This window comes from Muntiacus reevesi, chromosome X (genome assembly GCF_963930625.1).
Source record: "Muntiacus reevesi chromosome X, mMunRee1.1, whole genome shotgun sequence".
Classification (NCBI taxonomy): Eukaryota; Metazoa; Chordata; class Mammalia; order Artiodactyla; family Cervidae; genus Muntiacus; species Muntiacus reevesi.
This window is the reverse complement of record NC_089271.1, coordinates 22634932-22649276: the sequence shown is the minus strand read 5'-3', so window position 1 is coordinate 22649276 and position 14345 is coordinate 22634932. Positions and strand designations below refer to the sequence as shown.

The following is a 14345-nucleotide window of genomic DNA, read 5'->3' as shown; positions in this document are numbered from 1 at the left end:
AAATACAACTTAAATGTCTTAATGTTAAAAAAGTTGCACATTCTCATGCGAAAACACATTTAGAGTCTGAGATAAGAGGAAACAATAATCAAGATACAATAAATCTTATTAAGGAAAGTTCACTGATTAAAGCGACAACAATGTAAACTCAGAGACGAGGAGATGCCTAAAACCTTCTCGTATCCTTTCTTTTCCCTCCTCTCTCTCCTCTCAGCATCTGCTGAGTGCAGGAAAGGGAGCAGGCATCTGCCTACATAGGTAGCAAGTCTGTGGGGTCAACAGTCTAGGAGGGGAGATAGACATTAACCAAACGATGACAAAAACAAATGCCCAACTGCAAATGAAGAAATGCTCAACGCGGTACCATGCCTCTAAACAGGGCTCCTGACAGGTAAGGGAGGACCGTATGGTCTGCTATCTCCAGGTGCTGAAATAAGGAGCTCGGGACACTTACCTAACCATGATGCAATGAGGATAGCATCAATTCCGTCTATTGGCTCACAAATGCGAGCCACGACTGGGTGGATCTGCTGGGCCAGGTAGTACTGGGTGTCAACACTTAAATTGTCCTGCTTCTGCAGCTGCTCGGGTGCATAGGCCCTCTGACCTGCAGTGAGGTTTGAACCATCCTATAAGAGGACACAGTACAGGGAAAGTTGTGAGAAATAATACGTTCTTGATCAAAGAGAGGGACAATTAAAATTTTATATATTCAATTCCAAAGCCCAAGAAGTCCTTTTGACCTGTTGGTGGTCCTAAGCATCTAACGGGAGGAAGATCAAGGAGAACAACTCACCCACTGTCCAGGAATGTAAATCCAGCATGTGTTATGTTCTATTTTTTGTTGAAACATGAAACCAACAAGAAGGCATGACTAGATTAGATAATTCCACCTGCCATATCACAGAAACACACAGGGAAGACTTGCTAACAAAGGCCTTTTAGAAGCCATGACCAAAAAATGTGTGACCCTTTTATTATGTTAACGTCATAGTATCATCTTAAAAGACTGGGTGTATATGCGTATTCAACATCTCTTGATGAAAGCTGTAAGTGTCACTGAGAAACAAATGAGCAAGGGGAAAAGACAAGAGCATGAAACCCAACAGTAGTAACCTACGCACAAGATACAATGCATGCGTGTGCTCAGTGGCTCAGTCATGTCTGACTCTTTGTGACCCCCATGGACTGCAGCCTACCAGGCTCCTCTGTACATGTGATTTCCCAAGCAAGAATACTGGAGTGGGTTGCCATTTCCTTCTCCAAGGGATCTTGCCGAACCAGGGATTGAACCCATGTTGCCTACATCTCCTGCACTGGCAGACAGATTGTTTACCACTGCGCCACCTGGGAAGCCCACAAGATATTAACAGGTAAGAGTAAACTGGCCCATACACAGTCATGTGGGTGATGTCATCACTATGTGTGAATCAAAAAGGCATCACTCCACTGCACCAACATCCAACAACTAACTCCACTCTTTCTCTTGTCTGCAACAACAGAATCTAATGTTCAGATTCATAAATTTTAACTATTCACAGTGCTCAGCTGCTCTGCAAAACTGATTACAATGTTAATCCTATTCTTCGATTCCTGCTACAATCAGTCCCTTCTCAGTTTAATGCCAAGGTCAAAGCAAAGGCCACCTTTCACATCATTGTCTTACAACAAACTGGAGGCAATGGCCTCTTTCTCTGGCTAGGCTCCTGACAGAAACAAACTAGGATGTGTATCAACCAGCTTCTACCTATGCTAAGATATAATGAAAGAACAAGAAAGGAAGCAAAGCTCAGATTATGGGGCTTCCCTGGGGGCTCTGCAGTAAAGAATCGGCCTGCAATGCAGGAGATCCAGGTTCGATCCCTGCGTTGGGAAGCTCCCCTGGAGGAGGGCATGGCAACCCACTCCAGTATCCTTGCCTGAAGAATCTCATGGACAGAGGAGCCTGGCAGGCTATATAGTGCATAGAGTCACAAAGAGTCAGACATGACTGAAGCAACTGAGCATGCAAGCAAACCTCAGATTAAAAGACTTGTTTATAATTATTTTTCAGGAGTTCACCATACAGTAAGAGAATTTAGGCAGAATTAATCAACTTTGAATGGTTGCCATTATGCACCACAACTATATTCAGACTGCCTTTTAACAAAAACAGGAAATCTGATCAATTAATAGAATTGCAGTTTTTTAAAAAACTGATCTGTCCTTAAGATTATAATAACATTGAGTTTTAAAAAAATTTTAATAGTGAATAAAAACCAAATTTATGGGGGCAAATTATTTTTTTTAAATGGCGCTTGAGTTACTTTCCAATGTATCATTAGATGTTCCCAGGTAAGACATGTCTATAAAAAGAGCTGATAAAGTTCCAAGCATATTCTCAGTTGAAGCACTTTTTAAGTATTCCCACAAAAGACTAGTTTTAACAGTGACCCAAACGTATTCCCTATTATATTTTAAAAATCTGAGCTCAAACATGACTAAATTAAAAAGAATTGGAACGATGACAGGTTTTCCTGTGTTATGTTGGGAAAACATTTAGGCTGTGACATGACATATCAAAGACCTAATTCTCAAATGTAGCAAGATCCATGGTACATGGTACATGCAAAAACATACGGCACACACCTTAACAATAGACTGAGAAGCAAGGTTGGCACTTCCCTGAACTGCCAGTGTAGTAATTTGTGAACTTTACAAAGTACATACTTCACAAGGACAACCAGACACAGTCAAATCCATTCCAAACAATGTGGTCATCTTTACTAGGACACTAATGGGCAAAGAGATTTAACAGATGACAACTGGAAGCCTTGAAACAATTGTGTTAAAGGTATACCTTATGAAAATTATGTCTGATGAAAATTAAATAATTAAGGATTTAACACTTAATCAACAAGTAGAGGTTTAATTTAAGATCTCTGCAAATAATTCAGATTAGCTTTAATAAGACTATGAACTACAATGTAAATTATTACATACCACAAACGTTATTCTCTGAATTCATTGGAATTTATAATCTGAGACAGTTATCAGGAGAGCACTATATTCAAAATGTAAATTTTAAACAAAAGAGAACCTGTTTAGGAGCTATGCTATTCTGAGAGGGCACGTTTGCTTAGAGCAGTAAACAGTTCTCTTAAAAATGTGTCATCATACATTTTCAGAAACATATTCTAAAAATGATTGTGTTAGGAAAGAGAAAAAATAATCTGAATGCTTAAAAGCAAAAGAGGTAGGCAGCTTTGCTTAGCAAATATACTGAAAGTGGGCATGCCCCACTGCTAGGGGACAAAGGCAAATTAAAGTCCTATAGCTTTTCTTGGGATACAGTAAGAAGAATAAATCAATAAAAGAACTGTTTTTTAACAAGAAAATAAGACCCAGAACCAGTCAAACGGGAATAGAGTTGGAAATACAACAAATTGGATTTAGCATCAGCATTTTGAGCTTTTCTTATATCAATAAGACCCAAGAAGAAGATACTATAAGACCTAATATTTATACAGCAAAGAATATAAGCTTGACTTTTGAAATACATATACCATATGGCCATACATCTCCATTCCAAGTTTAGCCAAAAGATAATTGTGACTTCATTTCATTTTTAGATGCTATTTCAGAAAACCTATATAATTTTTCAAAGTTATACATTGCCATCTGCTCCTGTCATTAATAATCTTAAGAGCTTTTCCATGTATATAAAGACATAAGGGGAAAAAAACTAGCCTATTTACCAAAATCTTTATTTGCATAATATGAAAATTGTTTTTTTGAGATGAAACTTGTCAAAGGCAATATGCAAAGCACATTAAGGGCTTGAGCGAGTCAGACATTTATGGAAATATTTTCCTGCAGGAATTGGCTTTCTGTAACAGTTCTTAATCAAGGGTAACCCTAGGAGGGAGACAGAGTCAAGTGCTGATTCCTGTCCATGTACTTAAATCATTTGTTATGTACATCATCCACAGTTCCGAGCAGATATTATTCAGATGACTCCTACATTTTGAAAAGACTCTGATTTAAAAACACATTGATAGTAGTTTGACAAAGATCAATCATATTACAAGGCTTATCTAATTTTTTTAACTTAATAACAAAATGCAATACTTTGATTAATTAAAAAGAAACAGTGTTACTGAGATAAATTATGCCTTTTGGTAAACAGACCACACCACAGTAACTGTATAAAATCTGGATATAGGTTTTGACTTTTTTTTTAAGCAGAGAGAAGGGATGCAACTCCCTCCTTTGTTTTGACTGAAGTTAAGTTCTTCCAAAAAAAACCACACACACACACACACAAATAAACAAAAACAATTTCCCCAAAACCCAAATCCCCTTCTGATCTATCCTTTCTCCCCATTCCTAACTGTGAGAGGCATGCTACTCTCAAAAGAAACTCTTACTGGTTTAAAACTGTTCCAGAAGACCTAGAAGTTCCTTAGAGATGCCTCATGGAACAGAGAGAAGGTAAGATGTGGGTTCTAGGCCCACTCCATTTAAAATAAAGAATTAAAAAGGGATCTTGTTAGATAATCTGTGTTTTTTTCATAAGGTATGGTTTTAGGATGTCTCACCTTTTTCCATATAACCACGCATTTCATTTTTTCAAGTAATTATTTGAACAGGCTAGTGAAACATGCATTTACTCTCTTATTCTACCAATATTCAGAATGGAAACTGCTGCAAAAGGGACGATAAAGGACTACTGCTGGACACATGCACAAACTGCTATACGCTTTCATTCAAGTTCATTTCAAATTTAAACTGTAGCAACTGTTATATACCCATCTCACCAAAGTAGTTTCACTCAACCAAAACATTGGTCTTAAAAAACAACAACAACAACAAACCACTGGTCTCAAAAGTTTTATGAAAATTTTAACAAAATATGTCATAACCCTGACTAATGTTTTTAAATGCTGTAAAACCAACCAAGACTAAACCTTCTCTTTACAGCATCAGTTACTTTGGTCAAATGAGACACTGTAGAGATCTGGTTTTTATTCTGGGTGTGGAAGTGGTGTAAGTGTTATTCATTATGATAGTTTTACCTGACAGATGACATAGGACACAGTATCTCCAGCTTTCACCTTTCTTCCTCCTTGAGAATTTATCCAGAGGGCAACATGTACATGAGGTAGGCTTTTCTTATCAGGGTAATCCTGGGGATCCTTGGTCAACGCCTAAGAGAGAAAAAGCCCCAAACTTTAAAATAAAACCCTTCACATACAGATATACACAAAACATATCTTTGCTAGAATCACATCAGTCACATAAACATGACAGAAAGTTATATGTAGAAAATACTGCCACAGGCTCTTTAGACATTCCATCTTCAAGGTTCCTCTCTCCTTCATGTTCAGTTCAGTTGCTCAGTCGTGTCCGACTCTCTATGACCCCATGACTCGCAGCACGCCAGGCCTCCTTGTCCATCATCAACTCCCGGAGTCTACTCAAACCCATGTCCATCGAGTCGGTGATGCCATCCAACCATCTCATCCTCTGTCGTCCCCTTCTCCTCCTGCCCCCAATCCCTCCCAGCATCAGGGTCTTTTCCAATGAGTCAACTCTTCGCATGAGGTGGCCAAAGTACTAGAGTTTCAGCTTCAGCATCAGTCCTTCCAATGAACACCCAGGACTGATCTCCTTTAGGATGGACTGGTTGGATCTCCTTGCAGTCCAAGGGACTCTCAAGAATCTTCTCCAACACCACAGTTCAAAAACGTCAATTTTTTGGTGCTCAGCTTTCTTCACAGTCCAACTCTCACATCCATACATGGCCACTGGGAAAACCATAGCCTTGACCAGAAGGACTTCTGTTGGCAAAGTAATGTCTCTGCTTTTTAATATGCTATCTAGGTTGGTCATAACTTTCCTTCCAAGGAGTAAGCGTCTTTTAATTTCATGGCTGCAATCACCATCTGCAATGATTTTGGAGCCCAAAAAAATAAAGTCTGACACTGTTTCCACTGTTTCCCCATCTATTTCCCATGAAGTGATAGGACCAGATGCCATGATCTTAGTTTTCTGAATGTTGAGCTTTAAGCCAACTTTTTCACTCTCCTCTTTCACTGTCATCAAGAGGCTTTTCAGTTCATCTTCACTTTCTGCCGTAAGGGTGGTGTCATCTGCATATCTGAGGTTATTGATATTTCTCCCAGCAGTCTTGATTCCAACTTGTGCTTCATCCAGCCCAGGGTTTCTCATGATGTACTCTGGATATAAGTCAAATAAGCAGGGTGACAATATACAGCTGTGACGTACTCCTTTTCCTATTTGGAACCAGTCTGTTGTTACATGTCCAGGTCTAACTGTTGCTTCCTGACCTGCATACAGGTTTCTCAAGGGGCAGGTCAGGTGGTCTGGTATTCCCATCTCTTTCAGAATTTTCCACAGTTCATTGTGATCCACACAGTCAAAGGCTCTGGCATAGTCAATAAAGCAGAAATAGATGTTTTTCTGGAACTCTCTTGCTTTTTTGATGATCCAGCGGATGTTGGCAATTTGATCTCTGGTTCCTCTGCCTTTTCTAAAACCAGCTTGAACATCTGGAAGTTCACGGTTCACATATTGCTGAAGCCTGGCTTGGAGAAATTTAAGCATTACTTTACTAGCGTGTGAGATGAGTGCAATTGTGCAGTAGTTTGAGCATTCTTTGGCATTGCCTTTTTGGGGATTGGAATGAAAACTGACCTTTTCCAGTCCTGTGGCCACTGCTGAGTTTTCCATATTTGCTGCACTTTCACAGCATCATCTTTCAGGATTTGAAATAGCTCAACTGGAATTCCATCACCTCCACTAGCTTTGTTCGTAGTGATGCTTTCCAAGGCCCACTTGACTTCACATTCCAGGATGTCTGGCTCTAGGTGAGTGATCACACCATTGTGATTATCTGGGTCATAAAGATCTTTTTTGTACAGTTCTTCTGTGTATTCTTGCCACCTCTTCTTAATATCTTCTGCTTCTGTTAGGTCCATACCATTTCTGTCCTTTATCAAACCCATCTCTGCATGAAATGTTCCCTTGGTATCTCTATAATTTTCTTGAAGAGATCTCTAGTCTTTCCCATTCTGTTGTTTTCCTCTATTTCTTTGCATTAATATAACCAGATATAACCCTGACAAAAAAGAAATATGAGTTTTAAGGCCAAGGCACAGGATACTTGGATATAAAAATTAAGACTATACATCCAGTCTTCTATGCAGCCTTAGAATTTCTCCTAATGTCTGCAACTCTCTCATCAAATTAACAGGTTACTTAAGACGGATGGATAACGGTTCCTCTGACTTAATGATTTATTTCTCAGAGGTTTCTCCACCTAAATAAATCAGGAAGGCACCAGAAATCAAGAGATATACTCACACTGTCAACTTAAGTTCTCCAAAGGCAGAGTAAGTGAGCTTGTAATAGAAAAGCCCCACGAGAGCAAGAACAGGTCAGCGTTTCCCATAGCTGCAGTCACAAGGTTCACAATGATTCTTGGCATGTAGAGCAACCCAATGTTTGCAGAAGAAATTACTTCCTTCACTCCGTGATAATTCATGAAGTTCAAGCATTATAAACTATTGCATGATGAGTAACATAGTCACTGGTTCTAGGCCATCTGTCATTATTTGATGACTTTCCATTCTTCAGAAAAAATTCTAAAATAAGCTACATGTGCCAGAAGAGAGTGGTGAACTATGTGTTACAGAGAATCTGGAGAGGGAAAGACCTCTACCATTTGAGAGCAGAAATCATGGAAGAAGAAAACAAACTAGCACATGAAGGAAAAAAGAAATTTTAAGAAAAGATGACAGGATCAAGAATATTCAAGCAGGGAGAAAAAGTAAAAGTTAAAAGCAAGATGAGAAAAAATACAGTCTATTGAACTAGAACTCAATATGCACTAAGGGAAGGAGTAGGTTTCAAAAGACAAGAAAAACGACCAGGAATAAGGTGTGTGTCTAGATCACCTATTAAGTGTGGTTCGCAGACCCCTGGGGGTTCCCGACACCTTTTCTCAGGCTGGAGAGGTCAAAAGTATTTTCCTAATAATATCATTTTCACTGGCGATGCAGAAGCAATGGTCAGTAAAGGTGCTGATGCCTTAGAAACATGAACCTGGGCAGACACACCAAACTGTACTAATACACATTGTATTCATCACTACCACACACTCAGTTTTTTTTAAGTTCTTGATCGTTGAGTACAAAGTTATTATTTTGTGTGACAAAATGGGAAGTATGCACAAGGCACGTCTACTGTATACTCAAGAACAAACGTTGCTCAAGGAAAGGCATTTGTAATATACAACTGTCTGAGTTACAAGCTAAACCAGCTGCCTTTCTCAACACAATTTTTACGTGAAAGAATGGCAGGCCAACTATGGGTTACCCTAAGTTGAGTAGCTAGCAGACAATCACTCAAAAAGAACCAAGTGAGCCTGCCACTTCAAGGAAAACACCTGACAGTATATACTGCCTTTGAGAATACTGAAGCAATCAGGCACAAATTAGAATTTTGGAAAATTTGTTTCCATTCCTGTGAGCTTGACAGCTCCCCAATACTTAAAAGACTTTTCTCATAAAAAGGGATGTTTTAAAATATGGTTTTTGATAATTTGAATTCATTGGTACAATGAAATGTACCAATATTTTGGAAGATCTGTAAAACTCAGGAAACAGATATTTAATGAATGATCAATGTATAATATTATGCATGAGTAAATTATCAACTCAAAGCACCACACAGATGAATAGATTTTAATGTAAGAGAGTAAGATATGGTTTCCTACTTTCACACTGCAAATAACCTTTAAGACAATATTACTCAGAGTACTGGCACAGAATTAAAGAATACACACAACTATCTTAAGAAGTTACTGAAATAGTTTTCCTTTTTCCAACTACATATTTGTGTGAAATGACTTTTTTCCTATACTTGAACCAACACCAACATCACATCAGACTGGATGCACAAGCAGATATAAGAACCTAGATGTCTTCTGCTAAACTAGACATAAATGGGATTTGTAAAACAGTAAAATGACACGATTCGTGATTAATTTTTCTTTGTTTCAAAATACATATTTCTCATGAAAAAAATTATTTTTGCAATCATTTAATGGGTTTACTGACACTTTTAAATAAACTAATAAATGCATTCCAGTTTTAATTTCTAACAGTAAATATCAACATAAGCTACATAAACAAAGGTTCTTGCAGTCCTCAGCTATTTTAAGAGTGTGAAAATGCCCTGAGACCAAGAAACTGGAGAGCTACCATAGGAGAATAAAAGGTGGTCCTCAAACACAATTGCACATCCATCCGCTATGTACACTTTCTAAATTATACACTCAGTGTAGAAGAGTGACTGCCTGGAAGAGTCTCCAAGTATTTGAACCTCCTCAAAGCTGCATTATGCAAAGTCTTGATTGACTTGGACGGGTAATACTGCATAGAAATCTTAATCAATATAACTCTACTTAAGAAAACTGTTATCTTCTTCAATTGACTATACTTCAGTGCAATGTTAAGAAATTCTGAATTTCATCTGACACACTTTCCAATTATTAGATTGGGGTTATTTGGGAATTTTACAAGCTAGTTTCAGAAGGCTTGATTTTTCTAAAAAGTGCTTCCTGGTGGTTTAGGCTCAAGTTAGCCAGGGCTAGACAAATCAGCTCTGAGGTATTTCATGTTACTTTATGAACTATATTTAAGGTAAGATTGCAGCAGTTCAGAGAAATCACACAGTGTTTTTCAGCTGCTGTTGGCAACAAAGGCTTAAATCTCTACAAAGGTAAAGCTCACCACTTCATCCCTCCACCTGAGACTCACCTCCAATTTTTAAGCTGTACCGATATCACAAAGTCAATCTAATCTAATCTATATCTTATCATAAGGCCTTCAACAACTAGTCACGTACATGGACTCTTCCATTCCACTCTCCTTTGAAAGTGACAAAATGTAAAAACTTATTTACTCACAAGTTTAAACAGTACAGATATTCAGACAAATGTTAATCAACACAGTCACTTTTGATATATAAAAAGCTTAATATAAACAAGCACAGGAATAGCTATGATATAGATAGTCCTTTCATAGAATTTACTGTACTTGCATTGACACTGCAGGAATTCTTCTTTATTTAAAAAAGTATAACAGCATGGAACAGTATCTTTGCTAGACCATCTAAGCATTTTGAAAATACCAACTAGGTTTTGTTTACTCTACTTTATATCCCAGATTCTAGCACTGTGCATGTAAGAGATACTCCATGTTTGATGGATGATTAAACAAGCAGAGGAATTCTTTCAATGCTCACTGAACAACTATTATTTGCCAGCTACCACACCAAGTGAAAAGACAGTAAGTAGGTTTCAGTTCTGCCATGGAAAAATATATGCACAGTCTAAATCACACTAAGTATTAACCAGTATTGTTAGTAATAAGAATAATATGTGACTTTGAGTTGGTAATTACTGAAGCTGAGTGATGGATACATGTGGGTTCAAGATGTTATTCTCAAGGAAGCTATGGTACATATACACCATGGACTATTACTCAGCCATTAAAAAGAATTCATTTGAATCAGTCCTAATGAGATGGATGAAACTGGAGCCCGTTATACAGAGTGAAGTAAGCCAGAAAGATAAAGACCAATACAGTATACTAACACACATATATGGAATTTAAAAAGATGGTAATGATAACCCTATATGCAAAACAGAAAAAGAGACACAGATGTACAGAACAGAATTTTGGACTCTGTGGGAGAAGGCGAGGGTGGGATGTTCTGAGAGAATAGCATTGAAACAAGTATACTATTAAGGGTGAAACGGACCACCAGCCCAGGCTGGATGCATGAGACAAGTGCTCAGGGCTGGTGCACTGGGAGGACCCAGAGGGATGGGATGGGGAGGGAGGTGGGAGGGGGGATCGGGATGGGGAACACATGTAAATCCATGGCTGATTCATGTCAATGTATGGCAAAAACCACTACAATATTGTAAAGTAATTAGCCTCCAACTAATAAAAATAAATGAAAAGAAAATATGTTATTCTCTTTACTTTGGTATAAGTTTTAAATTTTCAATAATAAAAACTTAAAAATAGCAAGGCTGAAGAAAGTTCCTGAGAACTCAGAGGTGGCCAGTGTGTCTCTGAGGCTAGGTTTCTCTGCACACTTGTAACACTGTCTTGTTACCCACAGAAGTAGATGATGGCCTGGGCCCACTGCCTTAGAGTGCAATGTTCTTTTGCCAGTAATGTGGTCATGTTGGGATTCAGCCTTCCTAATTCATGCCTGGAATCCCATGCAACAGAGGACCCACATTTCTAAGAAGGTAGATAGTATAAGGGATACAATCTGCAGAACTGATACAAAAATTGATTAAAGCAAAACTGAAACAGTAACTCCTACACAAATTTTTAAGAGACAAAACAAAACCTGAAAGGAAACCACTGTCCAATGTAACAAGTGATTCCATACCAATAGGCATGCAATGCATCACTTAAAGTGAAGAACTAGTGCCAAAATACACATCCTCTTATATTATTTATTTCTCATTTTTTGTACCTTTCACATGTAAGTGAATGTCATCTTTGTGATATTAAAGACATCTCAGTTAAGGGATAGGAAACAAATGACTTACCCTAAGAATAAATACAAACAAGGATATGCAAAGAAAATATTCATTCTCTCTAGGAACCCAAGAAATGCAAATCAAATCCAATGATAAAATAGTGTTTCACATCCTTTATGGTAGCGATGTTTTACTTAAATATCACCAATGATATTATGACCAATGAAATATCTCTTGTATAGTACAAGAAAATCTGTGGTGAAATTAGCACACACATTTTTTTTATTATTAAATAATAATAATGTCAATGTTTTACAAAGTAATCTGACAAGAGCCATATATCAAACCTTTTGATACAAATATTTTACCTTTAAGGACTCTAAACTAAGAAAGTAATTCATCCAAAAGCAAAAAGACAAATAAACAAAGATATTCAATTCAGTAATTTGAAAGAGCAAAAATTAAAAAATACTCAAGCAAAAATTTTAATTAAAGGTGTACCAGTGAAATGCAAGATTAAACATGATGATTTTTAAGGTTAATACCAGTATGCAGTAAAATCTATTTAAGTGAAAACAATTTCAAAATAATATACACGGTAATTGCTATCATGTAAAACTGTTTTAAAGAGTAAGGATGTGCAGAAATGACTCATTATTTTAGTATAGGGGCATTAAGAACAAGTTTTAATTCTATAAATTCCATTTATATGCCATCATTAGACTCTTTCTCATCAAAATTCTTTTTAGTCTGAGGTTTGACAACAAAATTTATTTATCACAAAATGGATAAAATGGTATTTGTGAAATTACCTTCTGAGTATGTAAGGATACTTTTTTTAAATGGAAAAAAAGAGAAAAATCTGTAACCTAACATCTTGAATTACACAGCACTTTTGGAAACAAAGACTTTCCTTTTCAAATTAGGTAAGAAAAAATATTCTCAATTTTCAACAACTAAGACTATCCATAAATGGTAACTTTTATAGCTAAAAAAAAAAAAAAACAACCACAAGTGGTTTGAATATATAGAAAACGCTAGCACCATCTTATGACTAAAGAACAACATCCAGAGACGCCTTCTGATTATAGTACCTCTGAGGATCACCTTCGGTAAAGTTGCACAAACACAGGCTCTCTGTCTAAGTTTATAGACCTGCCCCCCAAACAACTATAACTTAGGAGGAATATGAAGAATGTAATACTCTTTAAGTTCCTGAAATATCAATTATATCACTCCACAGCACCTCTGGACACGAGGCTTCCGTGAATAAAGAACTGAGAAAGAAGGCCCTGCAACAGATAGGGGAGCATCAGGGGCTGAGCTAGGAAGAGTGCTATGCTAATACACAGTCTGTGAGATAGTTGTTAAGCAGTTTTCATCACCAGCTAGAATTAATTTCAATTGCAAGGATGAGGTGGTTCTTCAACTATCTGAAGGGGGAGAAAAACATATGGCAGCAGCTGGGCACAGCAATAAATGCCACATTTACCTTGTTAATTTCAAACTGGCTCACTGGGACAGTGCCGTTTAGCACATTTTCTCCAATTTCTATTAACCTCTTCTGAATGTTTTCCACTATAGTGTCCCGGCTTTGATCTGAAAGAATCTGGCCAATGACAAAGCTGCCGGAAAAAAAAAAAATAAAGGAGAGGGTTTGATTTTTTTAATATCATACTTTATTAATAAAGAAGAGACAAGGAAGATAAATGCCATTAGATTAACATGTGGACAAGAGCCATACTAAAAGCTAACATGAGGGTTAATGTCCAGAAGGCCGTTACTATTTGTTTTTTCAACATTAACTCTACCAAAGGTTTACCAACCTTGCAATGTCAGGTTTGTCCTTAAACACAGAGACTTTTTTTTTTAATGAGGCAGCTAATGCTTCCTATTTTGTGTGTGGATGGAGAACAGTATGTGCTCCATCATGTTTTTACACAATTATAAAATTCACAAACAGCTATATTCTACTTATAGGTTAAAATCTGAGAAGACAAACTTTTCACTTTCCTCATGAAGCTCCAAGATATTATCTCTGATAGTATCTCTGCCCGAGATGACCACAAGCTAGAAAGTAGGAAAATAAAGTTCTTTATGCAAATCATTTAAAACTCAGAGATTTCAAACTTTTTTTTCTTCGGCTTTATTATATTTCTCAGTGTTCTCCAATCGTATTGCTATGCCTCAAAAACTTCATGTTAGTTCTATCAGATCCCCCCAAAAAAAAGAGAAAAAAAGAAGAAAAGGAGTAAGGAAGCCAATATTTTATCCATTTCTGAGAAAATGCAGAGCGAGGGTTTGACAGCTGCATTATAATTTGTCAGAAAAAGAACCCTGACAAAAACATTTGTATAGCTTTAATTACTAATACATTTCTAACTCAGAGAAATTTACTTCTATTATGATGCATCTTTTCTTAGAAAAGACAAAGCTGAAGAGAACACTCTAATCGACAGTCTATACAAAGTAGTTTCATCTTTGGGTACATTTGGGGGCAATGAAGCATTTCAAACTATATTTCATAAAAGGCTAACAGTGACCCACACTCAGATGATCAACTTTGCCTAATCAAGAGTAGTTTTGTAGAAGCAACAATTGCTCAATCTCCCAACTTGAAAGCAAGTGAAAGGCTGGAAAACAAGTAAAAAATGCTGATATTCAGCCACACAAAAATTAATTTAAAATTTCACTTTAAAGAAAAAAGTTCCTCTATTTTCAGAACTAGTCAGGTTCACAAAGTAGGAATTATCTGGAAAGATGGGGCATA

General features: G+C 37.1%; 1 protein-coding gene across 1 annotated transcript in view; it reads right to left on the bottom strand.

Moving 5' to 3' along the window:
- POLA1 (DNA polymerase alpha 1, catalytic subunit) overlaps positions 1-14345 on the bottom strand; it is a 293096-nt gene that overhangs the window by 163181 nt on the left and 115570 nt on the right. Inside the window, exons 30-32 of the mRNA XM_065915911.1 lie at positions 13068-13200; positions 5058-5189; positions 455-629 (exon numbers count right to left, since the gene is read on the bottom strand). Of these exons, the coding sequence (XP_065771983.1) occupies positions 455-629; positions 5058-5189; positions 13068-13200 (440 nt within the window). The remainder of the gene's footprint in view (positions 1-454; positions 630-5057; positions 5190-13067; positions 13201-14345) is intronic.